This window comes from Ranitomeya variabilis, chromosome 5, assembly GCF_051348905.1.
Source record: "Ranitomeya variabilis isolate aRanVar5 chromosome 5, aRanVar5.hap1, whole genome shotgun sequence".
In the NCBI taxonomy this organism is placed as follows: Eukaryota; Metazoa; Chordata; class Amphibia; order Anura; family Dendrobatidae; genus Ranitomeya; species Ranitomeya variabilis.
The window spans coordinates 490,382,784-490,402,784 of NC_135236.1; the positions used below are offsets into that span (position 1 = coordinate 490,382,784).

General features: G+C 45.5%; 1 protein-coding gene across 1 annotated transcript in view; it reads left to right on the forward strand.

The window, feature by feature from the left end:
• Positions 1-20,001, forward strand: part of ANO4 (anoctamin 4) — a 394,529-nt gene that overhangs the window by 72,213 nt on the left and 302,315 nt on the right. Inside the window, exon 3 of the mRNA XM_077265595.1 lies at positions 3,749-4,003. Coding sequence (XP_077121710.1) covers positions 3,749-4,003 — 255 coding nt within the window. The remainder of the gene's footprint in view (positions 1-3,748; positions 4,004-20,001) is intronic.

Genomic DNA, 20,001 nt, shown 5'->3' on the forward strand with positions numbered 1-20,001 from the left:
TATCATTTTACTTGCATATTATGGTGGAAAATAAGTATTTGGTCAGAAACAAAATTTCATCTCAATACTTTGTAATATATCCTTTGTTGGCAATGACAGAGGTCAAACGTTTTCTGTAAGTCTTCACAAGGTTGCCACACACTGTTGTTGGTATGTTGGCCCATTCCTCCATGCAGATCTCCTCTAGAGCAGTGATATTTTTGGCTTTTCGCTTGGCAACACTGACTTTCAACTCCCTCCAAAGGTTTTCTATAGGGTTGAGATCTGGAGACTGGCTAGGCCACTCCAGGACCTTGAAATGCTTCTTACGAAGCCACTCCTTCGTTGCCCTGGCGGTGTGCTTTGGATCAATGTCATGTTGAAAGACCCAGCCACATTTCATCTTCAATGCCCTTGCTGATGGAAGGAGGTTTGCACTCAAAATCTCACGATACATGGCCCCATTCATTCTTTCATGTACCCGGATCAGTCGTCCTGGCCCCTTTGCAGAGAAACAGCCCCAAAGCATGATGTTTCCACCACCATGCTTTACAGTAGGTATGGTGTTTGATGGATGCAACTCAGTATTCTTTTTCCTCCAAACACGACAAGTTGTGTTTCTACCAAACAGTTCCAGTTTGGTTTCATCAGACCATAGCACATTCTCCCAAAACTCCTCTGGATCATCCAAATGCTCTCTAGCAAACTTCAGACGGGCCCGGACATGTACTGGCTTAAGCAGTGGGACACGTCTGGCACTGCAGGATCTGAGTCCATGGTGGCGTAGTGTGTTACTTATGGTAGGCCTTGTTACATCGGTCCCAGCTCTCTGCAGTTCATTCACTAGGTCCCCCTGCGTGGTTCTGGGATTTTTGCTCACCGTTCTTGTGATCTTTCTGACCCCACGGGGTGGGATTTTGCGTGGAGCCCCACATCGAGGGAGATTATCAGTGGTCTTGAATGTCTTCCATTTTCTAATTATTGCTCCCACTATTGATTTCTTCACTCCAAGCTGGTTGGCTATTGCAGATTCAGTCTTCCCAGCCTGGTGCAGGGCTACAATTTTGTTTCTGGTGTCCTTTGACAGCTCTTTGGTCTTCACCATAGTGGAGTTTGGAGTCAGACTGTTTGAGGGTGTGCACAGGTGTCTTTTTATACTGATAACAAGTGTAAACCGGATGCCATTACTACAGGTAATGAGTGGAGGAAAGAGGAGACTCTTAAAGAAGAAGTTACAGGTCTGTGAGAGCCAGAAATCTTGATTGTTTGTTTCTGACCAAATACTTATTTTCCACCATAATATGCAAATAAAATGATAAAAAAACAGACAATGTGATTTTCAGGATTTTTTTTTCTCAGTTTGTCTCCCATAGTTGAGGTCTACCTATGATGTAAATTACAGACGCCTCTCATCTTTTTAAGTGGTGGAACTTGCACTATTGCTGACTGACTAAATACTTTTTTGCCCCACTGTATATATAGTCCATCCACCCACCTAGGTATTTCCGAGAGCATGATAAATAAAAAATATGATATGCAATTTTCTCTACTGTATACTGCTTAGCCTTTAGCCAGGGAATTGGGTTTTTCTTCTTTTCCCACTGCAGTTGCTACATGCTGAGATTTACTTTGGAAACAACTTGATAATCTTGTAAGTATAATTGACTGCTGTTATCCTGCTTCGATCCCATTACCATGACTACCGCATCCCATATTCACTAATACCATCGACGAGGAGTCACCTGAAACAAAATCTGGAAAAGTCTCTACACAATTTCCCAATCTCTGACATGTTCTAAAGATGTTAGGAATTAATAATGATAGGGGCCCTGGGAGCTTACAGCCCCAAATATTGCTAAAACAAGGGGATAGTGCTGCCCTTCTGCATAAAGTACCTGTTTGCAGGTGTTAATAGAATCTCCTAAGCTCGTATGCAAAATTTGTAACTAGCTCCCATTTACCATGTGCCATTTATAAAGGTGTATACTTATAGTAGATAGCTTTATTTTCCAGCTCCCGGTAACATTGCTTTGTGTGCACACCCTACTGTTTTTTGGGCAAAGCAAGCAGAGCATTAATACAGCTAAGTGTCCCATAAAAAGCAACAACATTGTGGTGAGGAGAAGGTCTGGAACTGACTATTCCATGTTCTTCACAATTTTAGATTGGAGCCAAAATTTGATAAAAATGAAATCTTCAGGTTTAATGTAACTGTAGTTTTTTGGTCCGTTATACATCTACAGTATGGTATACACTTCACAGTTCAAAAACACCACAACTATAGAGATAAAATGACTTTTTATTGCTTAGACAGAAGCTCCTGAGTTATTTTAACACAGCACCCTCAGGCTGCATTTACACGGACCAATGGCAGCCATTTAACAACCGTTGATTTGGTACATGTAAGCAGCTTGGTGGTCTTTTCATAGCACTTTCATATTTACACAGTCTGACGTACATACAATCTTTCTGTGCATGTAGAATATCAAGCTCAAAGAAGTTGTCCACTACTTGGACAACGTCTTCTCACACCCCTCGCTTGGCCTCGATAAATAAAACCTATACTCACCTCCCATGACGACGCCGTTCCCGCCGTTCTATACTCGCTCTCCCTGGGGCTCTTGTGTGGTGTTGTGACATGGGATGCCGGCGTCCATCAGTGCTGGTGTCACTGCCTCCGCCTTCGGACAAATCGAACATGAAGAAGAAGTCTGGTATCAGCTGCAGCCGGGACTTCATGATCGATTTGTTCGAAGGCAGAGACAGTGATCCAGCACTGATTGGGCACCAGCATCACGTGTCACAACACTGCACAACAGCCTTAGGGAGAGCGACCACTGGCACGGGAGGTGAGTATAAGTTTTTTTATGGAAGCAAAACATTTTGATCAAGAAGTGGTTGTCATAGTAGTGGGCAACCCCTTTAAAAATTATTTCACCTGAAGATCGGGTATCTTGCTTGTTCATTGGGTGATTGACAGATTGGTTACACCAGCCGATAATTAGGAAATAAGCATTCCTTTGAGCACACTTTCTTGATTATCGGCCACTAGAAATGCACACTTAAAGAGCAAAGACTGATAATTATTATTTAATTATTAATTTGTCTTTGTAAAGTTCTGAATCTTTGCAATGTGCTCCGATATTTTATCCTGCATTGTTTGCTCCCAAACTTCATGCTTAAAGTGCTGTTTCAGCTGCGTTGTTCATCCTCTTTAGAGTAGTTATTTTGAACTGCAGGTCTAGCAAATATCTGTACACCAATGTGAGCTACTTTGCTCTAGTCTTCCATGATCAGGCACTATTTACAAACTCTCATCCTTGCCTTGGCATGGAGGAAGGGATCAGAAAAGCTCACACTGGAGTACGAATATTTCCTAGACCTGCCGTTCAAAAAGTTACTCTAAAGAGCATGAACAAGGCAGCTGAAACACTCCCTTTAGCATGGTGCTTGGGAGAAAAGGATGCATGATTGATAAGGTAATTTAGTATGTTACAAAGATTCATTAATTTGCAAAGCCTGATCAACAACTAAAATAAAAATGTTGACATAGTGAATAGCTTGTTTGTGGATTGCGAACTTTAGAAAGTTGAAAAATTGCCCTATAGAGAAGATAAAATGGTAAAATAAAAATATCAAACTCATACTATCAAACTGTTTCCCAAGTGTTCATACAGTAGAATGTGAAACATGTGACATTAATGAATATATGAATGACATGGAACTATAGATGAACTGCATTTTTTTCATCAGCTTTCCTATATTCTAGGTTTTGAAGTTAATGGACCAGTTGCGATAGGAATATCACATTGGAAACCTCCCTGTGTTCACAATGATGCATACCATCCATACGAACAATCCCAGCATAATTGTGAAGTCCCAACAGCTCCAGTGTCTTGCTCCTTCCTTGCACAGATGGATGTATCAGCATCTTTATCTTGTCCAACATCTCTGTCCATTATTCCTGCGGTCTCTCACAGCAGCAGTCAAGAAACCCTAAATCAGGACTCAGAAGCCAATCAGGGTAAGGCATTATAGATGCAATATGGCATAAAAAGTGAAACTATTAGAGATGAGGTGAAGGTGTTGCCCACATTTAGGTGTTCCCAGAAACAAATATAATATACAGTGGCTTGCAAAAGTATTCACACCCCAGACCTCCACAACTCTTGCCTTGGCATTTTTTTAAGATTTGCTACCTCACAATCTGGAATTTCTGTTTTTTTTTAGGTTTATATTGGTTCACGTAAAGAACATGCCTACAACTGTGAACATTTGATTTTCTTTTTACTGTGAAATAAACAACAAATAAGACAAAATAAAGGAAAACTTTAGTGTGCATAACTATTCACCCCCCTAAAGTCAGTACTTTTTACGGCAATTATAGCTGCAGGTCGCTTTGGATAAGTCTCTATGAGCGTTCCACATCTTGCCATTGGGACTTTTGCCCATTTCTCAAGGCAAAACTGCTCTAGTTCTTTGAAGTTATGTAGTTTACTCTAGTGAACAGCAATCTTCAAGTCTAACCACAAATTCTCAATTGGATTAAGGTCTGGGCTGTGGCTAGGTCACGCCAAAACATTAACACGTTTCCCCTTAAACCACTCCAGTGTTACTTTAGCAGTATGCTTTGGGTCATTGTCTTGTTGGAAGGTGAAACTCCGCCCCAGTCTCAAATTACTGACAGACTGAAACATGTTTTGCTGACGAATATCCATGTATTTCGCACAATTAATCTTCCCCTCAACTCGGACCATTTTCACTGTCCCTGCTGCTGAAAAACATCTCTACAGCATGATGCTGCCACCACCATGTTTCACTATGGGGAAAATAGGCATAGCTTCCCTTCATGACACAGATGCTGCTGCCACTTTCTATAATGCCACAATAACAGCAACACTTGACTTGGCCACCCCCCTCACGCATAGCAAAACTCGTACAATCAACAGGCAGACCTGGCTGACCACCCTGACCAAAGAACTGAGACGGGCTTCCAGGGTCGCTGAGCGGAGATGGAAGCGATCCCGCTCTGCCGACCACTTCATTGCATACAAACAGTCCCTCGCCAGCTTCAAATCCACGCTCACTGCCGCAAAACAAACTTACTTCTCATCTCTCATATCCTCCCTGTCTCACAACCCTAAAGAGCTTTTCAACACTTTCAATACTTTACTCCGTCCCCCAGCACCTCCCCCCTCTCCTCTCATTTCTGCTGAAGACTTTGCCTCTTTCTTTAAGCAGAAGATTGATACGATCAGAGAAAGTTTTGGCCCGCAGCCCCCAAAGCTCCTCTTAGCTGCTCAACCCTGTTCCTCCAAAACCAGCTTCTCCACCATGACAGAAGATGATGAGCTCTCCACCCTCCTGTCAAGATCGCATCTCACCACTTGCACTCTTGACCCGCTCCCATCCCACATCATCCCTAACTTCGCCACAGTCTTCATCCCAACCCTAAGACACCTCTTCAACCTCTCACTTACAACTGGTGTCTTCCCCTCATCCTTCAAGCATGCCTCGATCACACCCATCCTCAAAAAGCCCTCCCTCGACCCATCCTCTGTGTCTAGGTATCGCCCAATGTCTCTTCTCCCTTATGCCTCAAAACTACTGGAACAGCATGTCCATCTTGAACTGTCCTCCTTTCTCTCCTCCTGCTCCCTCTTTGTCCGGTTACAATCTGGCTTTCAACTGCATCACTCAACTGAAACTGCCCTTACTAAAGACACCAACGACCTACTAACCGCCAAGAGCAAGTGACACCAATCTGTCCTCCTTCTCCTGGATCTGTCTTCTGCTTTTGACACTGTTGACCATTCCCTCCTGCTACAGATTCTCTCATCCCTTGGCATCACAGACTTGGCCCTATCCTGGATCTCGTCATATCTAACAGACCGAATATTCAGTGTCTCCCTCTCCCACACCACCTCCTCACCTCGCCTTCTGTCTGTTGGTGTTCCCCAAGGCTCAGTCCTAGGGCCCCTGCTCTTCTCCATCTACACCTTCAGCCTGGGACAGCTCATAGAATCGCACGGTTTGCAGTATCATCTCTACACCGATGACACGCAGATCTACTTATCTGGACCCGACCTCACGTCCTTACTGACCAAAATCCCACAATGTCTGTCTGCTATTTCAGCTTTCTTTTCTGCTCACACACAAATCGGATCACAAAAATATTTAATCCTTTAACGACCGCCAATATGCCTTTTAACGGCGTCAGTTAAGGGTACTTATTCCTCGGCACTGCTTTTTAACGGAACTGAGAAATATGGTTCTAGCACCCTCCAGCGTCACAAATTCTCCACGGTCTTGGCTACTGGGGATAGCTGAGATCCCAGAGAACATGATTCAGGTTGTTTTTTAATGTTCCCAGTGTTGCGATCACCGTTATTCATGGAATAATGGCGACTGCAAAAAAAAGTGCAATTTCCTATTTAATTCTGTCTCCTCTGATATGATCTAGCACATCAGAGGAGAGAAATTGGATCCCCCGAGCCCCCCCCAGTACCTCCAGCACTTCCTGCATCCCCCAGTGATGTTCCCCAACAATTGGTGTCTTCTTCTGGGAAAAAAATGGAGGGCACATGCGCAGTGATCTGCTGGCCGGCACCCGACAACAATAGGAGATTTCTCCTATTGGTTCATTTTTATCACTGTGATAGACCCTATCACAGTGATCAAAATAAATAAACAGTAAAACAAACCGCCCTTTATCACCCCCCTAGGTAAAAATAATAAAATTTTTGAAAAAATTATTTCGATTTTTCCATTAGGGTTAGGGTTGGAGTTAGAGCTAGGGTTAGGGTTATGGCAAGGGTTTGGGTTGGGGTTACAGCTAGAGTCTAGGGTTGGGCTCAGGTTAGGGTTGGAAGCTTGGGTTAGAGCTAGTGTTAGGGATGGGCTAGGGTTACGGTTGGGGATAGGGTTAGAGTTGGGCTAGGGTTAGGGTTGGGTCTAGGGTTAGGGCTGGGCTAGGGTTAATGTTGGGCTAGGGTTAGGGTTGGGGCTAGGGTTGGGGTTAGGCTTGTGTTGGGGTTAGGGTTATGGTTAGGGTTGGGATTAGGGGTATGTTGGGGTTAAGGTTTGGGTTTGGGCTGTGTTAGGGTTGGAGTTAGAATTGGGGAGGTTTCCGCTGTTCAGGTACGTCAAGGGGTCTCCAAATGCGACATGGCGCCCACCATTGATTCCAGCCAATTTTGCGTTCACAAATTTAAACGGTGCTCCCTCCCTTCTGAGCCCTGCCATGCAGCCAAACAGTGGATTTCCCCCACATATGGGATATCTGCGTACTCAGGAGAAATTGCACAACACATTTTGTGGTCTATTTTTTCCTGATACCCTTGTGAAAATAAAAAAGTTTGGTTCAAAAGTAATTTTTTTGTGGAAAAAGTAAAATGTTCATTTTTTTCTTCCACATTGCTTTAGTTCTCGTGAAGCACCTGAAGGGTTAATAAACTTCTTGAATGTGGTTTTATGCACCTTGATGGGTGCAGTTTTTAGAATGGTGTCACTTTTGGGTATTTTCTATTATATTGACCCCCCAAACTCACTTCAAATGTGAGGTAGTCCCTAAAAAAATCGTTTTGTAAATTTTGTTGGAAAAATGAGAAATCGCTGGTCAACTTTTAACCCTTATAACGACCTAACTAAAAGAAATTACAGTATATACTCGAGTATAAGCCGAGATTTTCAGCCCACTTTTTTGGGCTGAAAGTCCCTCTCTCGGCTTATACTCGAGTCATACCCAGGGGTCGGCAGGGGAGGGGGAGCGGGGGCTGTCTAATAATACTCACCTGCTCCTGGTGCAGTCCCTGCAGGTCCCTGCTTCCCGGCGCTGCAGTTTCTTCCTGTAGTGAGCGGTCACATGGTACCGCTCATTACAGTAATGAATATGCGGCTCCACCTCCCATAGGGGTGGAGCCGCATATTCATTACTATACTGAGCGGTAACGGTGACCGCTCACTACAGGAAGAAAATGCGGCTCCGGGGAACAGACGTGCAGCGACGGCGTCAGGAGCAGATGAGTGTGACGGGGGCAGTGCGCGATATTCACCTGCTCCTCGTTCCACCGTCGGCGCCGCTGTGTCTTCCGCAGTGACGCTCAGGTCAGAGGGCGCGGTGACGCGATTAGTGCACGCCGCCCTCTGCCTGATCGTTGGTGCAGAGGATGGGAAGACACAGCGGCGGTCGTAGGTGGAACGGGGAGCAGGTGACTATAGCAAGTGCCGGGGGCCGGAGAGGTGAGTAAGTAATTTTTTAATTTTTTTAAATCGCAGCAACAGCATATGGGGCAAATATCTGTATGGAGCATCTTATGTGGCCATGTGCAGCATGATATGGGGGCAAATATCTGTATGGGGCATCTTATGTGGCCATGTGTAGCATGATATGGGGCAAATATCTGTATGGGGCATCTGTATGTGGCCATGTGCAGCATTATATGGGGCAATTATCTGTATGGAGCATCCTATGTGGCCATGTGCAGCATGATATGGGGGCAAATATCTGTATGGGGCATCTTATGTGGCCATGTGCAGCATGATATGGGGGCAAATATCTGTATGGGGCATCTGTATGTGGCCATGTGCAGCATTATATGGGGCAAATATCTGTATGGAGCATCTTATGTGGCCATGTGCAGCATGATATGGGGGCAAATATCTGTATGGGGCATCTGTATGGGGCCATGTGCAGCATTATATGGGGCCATGTGCAGCATGATATGGGGGCAAATATCTGTATGGAGCATCTTATGGGGCCATAATCCACATTTGTGGAGCATTATACGGGGCAAATGTCTGTATGGAGCATTTTATGGGGTCATAATCAACATTTGTGCAGCATTATATGGGGCATATTTTAATATGAAGCATCTTATGGAGCCCATCATAAACTGTATGGAGCATTATATGGGGCTCCTGATTCAATATGGATATTCAAAAACACTTAAACTACTGATGTCTCAATTAATTTTACTTTTATTGGTATCTATTTTTACTTTTGAAATTTACCAGTGGCTGCTGCATTTTCCACCCTAGGCTTATACTCGAGTCATTAAATTTTCCCAGTTTTTTGTGGCAAAATTAGGGGGGTTGGGTTATACTCGGGTCAGCTTATACTCGAGTATATACGGTATGTTTCCAAGATTTTGCTGATGTAAAGTAGACATGTGGGAAATGTTACTTATTAACTATTTTGTGCTATATGACTCCCTGATTTAAGGGCATAAAAATTAAAAGTTTGAAAATTACTAAATTTTTTAAATTTTTGCCAATCTCCCTTTTTTCATAAATAAACACAACTCATATCGAAGAAATTTTACCACTACCGTGAAGTACAATATGTCATGAAAAAACAGTCTCAAAATCAGTGGGATCTGTTGAAGCGTTCCAGAGCTATAACCTTATAAAGTGACAGTGGTCAGAATTGTAAAAATTTGCTTGGGGATTAAGTACAAAATTGGCTTTGTCACTAAGGGGTTATACCAGTAGTATAGCTACCAGGGGGGCAGAGTGGACCATCGCCCTGGGCCATGCGCTCTGAGGGGGCCCACCCAGAGTTACGCTACTGTAACTGCATGGTCGCGCTGCGTGCGCCAATACAGTTACATTCTGCGGCAGAGCAGGGAGAATCAATCTCCCTGCATTGCTGCCAGGCTGCTATGCGGCCCATGAGCAGGTGGTGGGGGGCCCGATGCCAGCAGTGGGTCCCCCACTCGTCATCACAGGTTCAGCTGTATCGGCAACTAGCCGATACAGCTGACAGCATTGACGAGTGATGCTCCCTCTCCCATCATCCTCCTGTCAGCGTTTGACGTCACCGACACTGACAGGGGGTTGTGATGATGTCACTACTTGGCGCCCGCGGTCTGGAGACGTGCGGGCGCTCAGAGCAATGGAGGAACCAGGAGGAAGAGAGGTGAGTATTGGATTTTTTTTTAATGGGGATGCATCATGTTATAAGTCTGCCTATGGAGGTGCATTATACTATACAGGCTGCCTACTGGGGTGCAATATACTATACAGGCTGCCTATGGGGGTGCAATATACTATACAGGCTTCATATGGGAGTGCAATATACTATATGGGCTGCCTATTGGGGTGCAATATACTATACAGGCTGCCTATGGGGGTGCAATATACTATACAGTCTGCCTATTGGGGTGCAATATACTATACAGGCTGCCTATGGGGGTGCATTAGACTATACAGGCTATCTATGGGGGTGCAATATACTATACAGGCTTACAGGCTGCCTACAGGGGTGCATTATGCTATACAGGCTGCCTATGGGGGTGCAATATACTATACAGGCTGCCTATTTGGTGCATTACACTATCCAGGCTGCCTATGGGGGTGCATTATACTATACAGGCTGCTTATGGGGGTGCATTATACTATACAGGCTGCCTATGGGGGTGCATTATACTATACAGGCTGCCTATTGGATGCATTACACTATAGAGGCTGCCTATGGGGTGCTTTATATTAGGGGCTGCATTATACTATAGAGGCTTCTTATGGGAGTGCATTATATTAGGGGCTGCATTACACTATAGAGGCTTCCTATGGGGGTGCATTATATTAGGGGCTGCATTACAGTATAGAGGTTTCCAATGGGGGTGCATTATATTAGGGGCTGCATTACACTATAGAGGCTGCCTATTGGAAGTGCATTATACTATAGTGGCTGCCTATGGGGAGTGCATTATACTATACTGAGGATTGTCTGGTGTATTATACTGTACTAGATTGTGGCCCGATTCTAACGCATTGGGTATTCTAGAATATGCATGTCCCCGTAGTATATGGACAATGATGATTCCAGAATTCACGGCAGACTGTGCCCGTCGCTGATTGGTCGAGGCAACCTTTATGACATCATCGTCGCCATGGCAACCATTATGACATCTACGTCGATACTGTGCCCGTGGCTGATTGGTCGAGGCCCAGGCGGCCTCGACCAATCAGAGATGCGGGATTTCCAGGACAGACAGAAAAACCCTTAGACAATCTGGAGACTATCTAGGGGGTCATCATACAGTGTGGAGATTAGTGTTAGAGCTATCAAACCATTTGGGGGATACTAAGGGGTCAGTATATATATGCAGTGAGGGGGCATTAGTCTGTATAAGAGAGCATCATATTGTGTAAAGGGGAGCTTTAAAGGGGGGAGACTCAGGACATTATTAAATGTAAAGTGGGCACTTATTGTTATAAAGGAACCTTCAGGTTACTGTGACTGTCAAAGGAACACACAGAGGGCAATATTGCTTTTTAGGGGACAAAATGTGGTCACTGTTTTCTAGGGCACTTGCACCGGGCATTACTATATTATAGAGGGTTGCTTTAGAATTTAGAAGGCACAGAGAAGCACACAGCAGGTGCAGTAATAGGGACACATACGGCAGCAGCGGCTCAGTATTGGGGTATCAGCAAGATGAGCAGTTTGTGCAGGTTGGGAATAGTCCCATTGGTGACAGAGCTGAAAATGTGAGAAGTGAAATGTGCCTTTGTTGTAATCTCTGTAGCAGAGTCGTGACTGGAAGACGTTGTCATGTTGGTCTGGGCCAGATGGAAAAGACGGGAAAAGTGAATGATTCCATCAGATAGAACATTAGTAGTGATGAGCGAGTGTACTCGTTGCTCGAGTTTTCCTAAGCACGCTCGGGTGACCTCCGAGTATTTATGACCATAGCTCCCAACCGTCCCTCATTGTGCGGGACTGTCCCGGATTTGATGCTTTGCCCCGCAGTCCTGCACAGGACGCTCTGATCCCGCAGACAGCAGGAAACGTGAACCGACACGCCCCCTTGTGTTAAGCCACGCTCCTGTGTTAAACCAAGTCCTGGGTCACCTCCCGACTGACCAACCCCCCCCGCCCCCCTCCCCCCGGCCGAACCTGCCTGCCTCCCTCCCACCCGCCCTCCTTGAAGACAATACTCACCTTACTCCAGCGATGCCTGGTCTCGGCGTACACAGCTCGTCCTGAATGAGTGGTCACGTGGTACCGCTCATTAAGGTCATGAATATGCGCATATTCATGATCTTAATGAGCGGTATCACGTGACCGCTCACGCAGGATGAAGGTGCTGCGCCGGGAGTTGGGACAGAGCGAGAGGGATGTTGGCGCAGCTGTGCAGTGTGGCACAGGTGAGTATGGGATGGGGGGATGGGGGGATCTGGGGATGAAGGAGGATAAGCCGGCGCGCCATGCAAGATGGGAGCGGGGGCGGGGGCGGGGGAGGGGGGGTTGGGTGGAGAGATAAGCCATGCATTCAGGGGGAATATGAGCCATGCATCCAGGGGGGAATATGAGCCATGCATTCAGGGTGGGGGGGAATATGAGCCATGCATACAGGGGGGGAATATGAGCCATGCATACAGGGGGGGGGGAATATGAGCCATGCATACAGGAGGGGGGAATATGAGCCATGCATACGGGGGGGGGGGAATATGAGCCATGCATACGGGGGGGAATATGAGCCATGCATACAGGGGGGGGAATGTGAGCCATGCATTCAGGGGGGGGAATATGAGCCATGCATACAGGGGGGAATATGAGCCATGCATACAGGGGGGGAATATGAGCATTGCATACAGGGGGGGGAATATGAGCCATGCATACAGGGGGGGAATATGAGCCATGCATAAAGGAGGGGGAATATGAGCCATGCATACAGGAAGGGGGGATATGAGCCATGTATATAGGATGGGAGGGAGATGAGCCATGCATACAGGAGGGGGGGTCATTATACAGTATTGAGCATCATGTGGGATCATTATACAGTATGGAGAACTGTGTGTGGCCATTATACAGTATTGAGCATCATGTGTGGTCGTTATACAGTATGGAGCATCATGTGCGGTCATTATACAATATAGAGCATCATGTGCAGTCATTATACAGTATGGAGCATCATGTGCAGTCATTATACAGTATGGAGCATCATATGCGGTCATTATACAGTATGGAGCATCATGTGCGGTGATTATACAGTATGGAGTATCATGTGCGGTCATTATACAGTATGGAGTATCATGTGTGGCCATTATATAGTATGGAGTATCATGTGAGGCCATTATACAATATGGAGTATCATGTGTGGCCATTATACAGTATGGAGCATCATGTGGGGTCATTATACAGTATGGAGCATCATGTGCGGTCATTATACAGTATGGAGCATCATGTGCGGTGATTATACAGTATGGAGCATCATGTGCAGTCATTATACAGTATGGAGTATCATGTGTGGCGATTATACAGTATGGAGCATCATGTGCAGCCAATATACAGTATGGAGCATCATATGCGGTCATTATACAGTATGGAGCATCATGTGCGGTGATTATACAGTATGGAGCATCATGTGCGGTCATTATACAGTATGGAGTATCATGTGTGGCGATTATACAGTATGGAGCATCATGTGCAGCCAATATACAGTATGGAGCATCATGTGCAGTCATTATACAGTATGGAGCATCATGTGCGGTCATTATACAGTATGGAGTATCATGTGTGGCCATTATACAGTATGGAGTATCATGTGCAGCCAATATACAGTATGGAGCATCATGTGCAGTCATTATACAGTATGGAGCATCATGTGCGGTCATTATACAGTATGGAGCATCATGTGCAGTCATTATACAGTATGGAGCATCATGTGCGGTCATTATACAGTATGGAGTATCATGTGTGGCCATTATACAGTATGGAGTATCATGTGCAGCCAATATACAGTATGGAGCATCATGTGCAGTCATTATACAGTATGGAGCATCATGTGCGGTCATTATACAGTATGGAGCATCATGTGCGGTCATTATACAGTCTGGAGCATCATGTGTGGCCATTATACAGTATGGAGCATCATGTGCAGCCATTATACAGTATGGAGCACTGTGTGGCCATATTTTTTTGTTTAGAAATTATTGTATATGAAACAGTATGATCAGCAGTGCTAAATGGGTGTGGTTGGGACGTGGATATGGGTGTGACTAATTATGAATGGGTGTGGTCAGAGGCGTGGCCTAAAATTTGCGCTGCAAATAGTGAAAAGACTCATAGATCTGCAGCAAAACCCTTATGTAAAGGGACTATGTCACCAGGTTTTTGCTAGTCCATCTGAGAGCAGCATAATGTAGGGACAGAGACCATGATTCTAGTTTTGTATCACTTACTAGGCTTCTTCCTTTAGTTTGAATAAAATCACTTTTTTAGCTGCCTCAGTTCTCTAAATGCTGAGCCCTGTATAACCTATCCCCCACCACTGCTTGGTAGCTTTCCGTGTACACTCTGCATTGGCAGGAATGGTCATATGCTTGACAACATAACAGCAGATATACTAGTCCTCCAGTGAATATTTTCCTGCTCATAAATCATTGATTTTATCAAAACAACAGCACGCAGCCCAGTAAGTGACACATCGCTGGAATCAGGGTCTGTGTCCCTACATCATGCTGCTGTCAGATTAGGTAACAAAAAAACAGGTGACAGATTCCCTTTAACATATTGCAGACTTTGCCTGAGGTTCACTGCCAATTTGCTGCACCCCTGAACTCACACCATGGCTACATGCAGCACTTAATGGTGATGATGGGTTCTTTTCAGCATCAAACTAGAAGGGTTCGGGATGTAGTCACATCTACCATACATTATATTCAGCTGGTTGGCAAAAATTGGAGTACACCCCTCTGTGGGGCACTACGGTAATTACTTCCTGTCCTCTGCAGCCAGTATCATGCAATTACTACATAACATATTCTACCATGATCTATGAAACGTGTACGGTTGTTTTATGTGTTTATATATTTGATCGAACCTTTGTGAGCTTTCATGCCGCCATAATTGAGTTACTGCGATAAGAGAAAAACAGTGGCTCGTAACTCAATACCTGGCTCTACAGGTCACACGTGCATTGTTTCTAGCCCCAGTATCAGATGTACTTTTCCTTCCGCTGTTGTCTGTCTCTCTGCTCAGCAATTAACAGCCTATTTACAAGCTATACATAAACTAAAGCGGACATTTCAGTAAGTAGACATGACTTGTGACTCCGTTGACCTTCTCATTTTTCTTTTTCACAGGGTTCATTAACCAGTTTAGAGTGATTCGTGCTGGTTTCTAGTTAACAATGTACTTCATTAAAGGGTTATTCCCACCATTATTAATGAGTATTGTGTGATAATGTTTGTAAATATAGGCACTTTTTCAATTTACCATACGTTAAATTAGCACCCTGCACCTTCCTTCGCCATTCCATCCAGATTGCCACCTTTCCTTATTGATATACAATCATGGCCAAAAGTGTTAGCACCCTTGAAATTGTTCCAGAAAATGAAGTATTTCTCCTAGAAAATGATTGCAATTCTACATTTTGTTATACACATGTTTATTTCCTTTCTGTTTATTGGGACAGCACAAAAAAAGAGAACAAAAGGTAAATTGGACATTATTTCACACAAAACCCCCAAAATGGGCCGTACAAAACTGTTGGCACCCTCAGCTTAACCACTTCTGTATATGCGCCGTATATATAGCGCCGTATATATACGGCACCACGGAAGCTGCATTCCCGCAAACCGCCATATTTACACAGCGCCGTGATCACGCGGGTTCACGCTGAGCACTGCTGCGATCAAGTGAGGTTGTTAGCTCTATGTGAGAACTGTGTGCTGAAGGGGCACTGCGGACAAGGGGATGATGCTGGGGGGGGCTGTGCGGAGAATGGTGTAATTCTGCATGCTAGGGGGTTGTGTGGAGAATGGGGTAATGGGGGATGCTGTATGTGGGTGCTGTCTGGAAAATGGCGTGATGTTCCTTATATGGGGCTGTGTGCTGAGGGTCTGCACGGGGAAGATGATGGTGCATGCTGGGGTCTGTGTGGGGAAGGGGGTGATGTTTCTTGTATGGGTCTCTGTGCTGGGAAGCTGCATGGGAAGGGGAGGATGATGATGATGGATGCTTGGGGACTGTGAGAGGAAGCGGGTGATGCTGCATGATGGGATGCTGCATGGGGTTGCCTGCTCGGCGGCCGTGTCGGAAAGGGAGTGATGTCACTCTCGTTGTGCTGCATGCTGGTGGTCTGCTTGGTGGAGTGAGGTAATGTCACTGGCATGGAGTTGCATGCTGGGTGACAGTGGTGGGAAGGGGTGATGTGACTTGCAAGCTATTTGCTTTCATCGTTACTTATCTACAATGTGGCTTAAGGTACCTTCACACGAAGCGACGCTGCAGCGATAGTGACAACGATGCCGATCGCTGCAGCGTCGCTGTTTGATCGCTGGAGAGCTGTCACACAGACCGCTCTCCAGCGACCAACGATGCTGAGGTCCCCGGGTAACCAGGGTAAACATCGGGTTGCTAAGCGCAGGGCCGCGCTTAGTAACCCAATGTTTACCCTGGTTACCAGCGTAAAAGTAAAAAAAACAAACAGTACATGCTCACCTGCGCGTCCCCCAGCGTCTGCATCCTGACACTGACTGAGCTCCGGCCCTAACAGCACAGCGGTGACGTCACCGCTGTGCTTTCACTTTCACTTTAGGGCCGGAGCTCAGTCAGTGTCAGGAAGCAGACGCTGGGGGACCCACAGGTGAGCATGTACTGTTTGTTTTTTTTACTTTTACGCTGGTAACCAGGGTAAACATCGGGTTACTAAGCGCGGCCCTGCGCTTGGTAACCCGATGTTTACCCTGGTTACCAGTGTAAAACATCGCTGGTATCGTTGCTTTTGCTTTCAAACACAACGATACACAGCGATCGGACGACCAAATAAAGTTCTGGACTTTATTCAGCGACCAGCGACATCACAGCAGGATCCTGATCGCTGCTGCGTGTCAAACGAAACGATATCGCTAGCGAGGACGCTGCAACGTCACGGATCGCTAGCGATGTCGTTTCGTGTGAAGGTACCTTTAGTTCTACATAATGATTTATACAAGATTCTACATATAGGCAAGAAAAACAAAAATTACAAGAAGCAATGGAATTAAGCTGAAAAGGAGAAGATACAGAATTGATATTAGAAAAAACTTTTTCAAAGTCAGGGTGATCAATGAGTGGAATAGTCTGCCACGAGAGAAAATGATCTCTCCTTCAATGAAAGTCTTCAAACAGAGGCTGGACAGACATCTGTCTGAGATGGTTTAGTGAACCATGTCCTCCATTATGCAGGGGGTTGGACACGATGACACAGAGGTCCCTTCAAACTCTAACCTTCTATGCCTATGATTCATCACTACTCCACATTGCTGTCACAGCAGTTGATTAGAGCGCAGCAGAATAATCATCACGCTGCTGTGCTGACTACTGATAAAACTCTGCTATGTCACTGTAAGGCCATGTGCACACGTTCAGTATTTTTCGCGTTTTTTTCGCGTTTTTTCGCTATAAAAACGTGATAAAAACGCGAAAAAAACGCTTACATATGCCTCCCATTATTTTCAGTGTATTCCGCATTTTTTGTGCAAATGTAGCCTTTTTTTCCGCGAAAAAATCGCATCGCGGAAAAAAAAGCAACATGTTCATTAAAATGCGGAATTGCAGGGGATTCCGCACACCTAGGGGTCTATTGATCTGCTTACTTCCCGCACGGGGCTGTGCCCACGATGCGGGAAGTAAGCAGATTATGTGCGGTTGGTACCCAGGGTGGAGGAGAGGAGACTCTCCTCCACGCACTGGGCACCATATAATTGGTAAAAAAATAAGAATTAAAATAAAAAATAGTCCTATACTCACCCTCGATGTCCCGCGCAGTGTTCCCGCCTCTGTGCTGCACGCTGGCTGGTTCCTGTAGCTGGTGTGCGGTGAAGGACCTTGCCGAATGACGTCACTGTCCTGTGATTGGTCGAGACCGCTCACGTGACCGTGACGTCATGGAAGGCCCTGCGCGCACACACCATCTATACGGAACGGACGCCGGTGAGGAGATCTGATGTCTGCGGGTGAGTATAAGCATTTTTTTTATTTTTTTTATTATTTTTAAACGTTCTATCTTTTACTATAGATGCTGCAAAAGCAGCATCTATAGTAACAAGTTGGTCACACTTGTCAAACGCTATGTTTGACAAGTGTGACCAACTTGTCAGTCAGTTTTCCAAGCGATGCTACAGATCGCTTGGAGCATTCTGCAAGCTAATTACGCTTGCAGAATGCTAAAAAAACGCAAAAAAAACGGGAAAAAAACGCAAAAAAAAAAATGCGGATTTCTTGCAGAGAATTTCCGGTTTTCTTCAGGAAATTTCTGCAAGAAATCCGCAACGTGTGCACATACCCTAATACTCTGATGGAGGCATACACTAACATATCCAACCACATATCTAATGCCATCATCTGTGGTATGCCTCAGAGAGTGTATCTATACACTGTATATATCTCACACATATACAATATATACACGCATTCACATATTCATATGCTCATTCACTCAGCTTTCCTGCTTTGTCTGTCTATATGAAGTGCATATAATCCCCACCTGGTACGTCACCCAACTTTCCACACAGACTCTTACCTCTACTCCTAGTATTCACATGGTATGTCTTTCAACTAACCCCTGCATTACCCCAGTATTATTTATGACCTTGTTTACTTTGGCTTGATTATATGCATCTGGTCCACTCTTAATTTTCTGACCAAGATGAATAGAGACCACTCCTCTTTGCTTCACACCTGAATGCACTTTATAGCACATATATTGCATAGCTCAAGTCTGCCAAGACTTTAGTCTGCAGTGTGTATCCTATAAGGGTACCGTCACACAGTCACACTTTGATCGCTACGACGGTACGATTCGTGACGTTCTAGCGATATCGTTACGATATCGCAGTGTCTGACACGCAGCAGCGATCAGGGATCCTGCTGAGAATCGTACGTCGTAGCAGATCGTTTGGAACTTTCTTTCGTCGCTTGATCTCCCGCTGACATCGCTGGATCGTTGTGTGTGACACCGATCCAGCGATGTGTTCGCTTGTAACCAGGGTAAACATCGGGTAACTAAGCGCAGGGCCGCGCTTAGTAACCCGATGTTTACCGTGGTTACCAGCGTAAACGTAAAAAAAACAAACCGTACATACTCACATTCCGGTGTCTGTCCTCCGGCGTCTCAGCTTCTCTGCACTGTAAGCGCCTGCCGGCCGGAAAGCGAGCACAGCGGTGACGTCTGACGTCACCGCTCTGCTTTCCGGCTATGGCGCTTACACAGTGCAGAGAAGCAGAACGCCGGGGGACAGACACCGGAATGTAAGTATGTACTGTTTGTTTTTTTTATGTTTACGCTGGTAACCAGGGTAAACATCGGGTTACTAAGCGCGGCCCTGCGCTTAGTAACCCGATGTTTACCCTGGTTACCCGGGGACTTCGGCATCGCTCCAGCGCCGTGATTGCACAGTGTGACCGCAGTCTACGACGCTGGAGCGATAATCATACGACGCTGCGACGTCACAGATCGTGCCGTCGTAGCGATGAAAATGGTACTGTGTGACGGTACCCTAAGTGTATCATACAAGTGTGAAGATCAGAATTAAAACCAGAATTGAACCAGAAGACAACTGAAGGTAACTGGATACAGTCACTGTAAACAATGTTTCTGTTTGTTTTCACTCTCACCCCTATAATCCTTCACTTTCTACTAACCCCCTTAATCTCTACACCTAGTAAGGAACTGTTCATCTCTTCTTCAATCCTCCCCATCCATCTCACCTCCTCCTCAGAACTGTTCCTCAACATACAATCTTCTGTCTCCAAACACAGACAGCCACCTCATGCCCTCTCCTGCTCCCACCTGCTAACACTTTCTCTGCTCCTTCTCACTGTTGGTGATATCTCTCCAAATCCAGGTCCTCCTCACCACATCCCCACAGTCATTTCTACCTCCCATCCACGCTCTATCACAAATTTCCGTAACCTCTCTAACCTTATACCCTTCGCCCAGCCCCCGCTTCCCCAGTCCCACTAACAGGAACTCTGTAGAATGCTCGCTCTGTCTGCAACAAGCTTTCCTACATCCATGATCTTTTTAT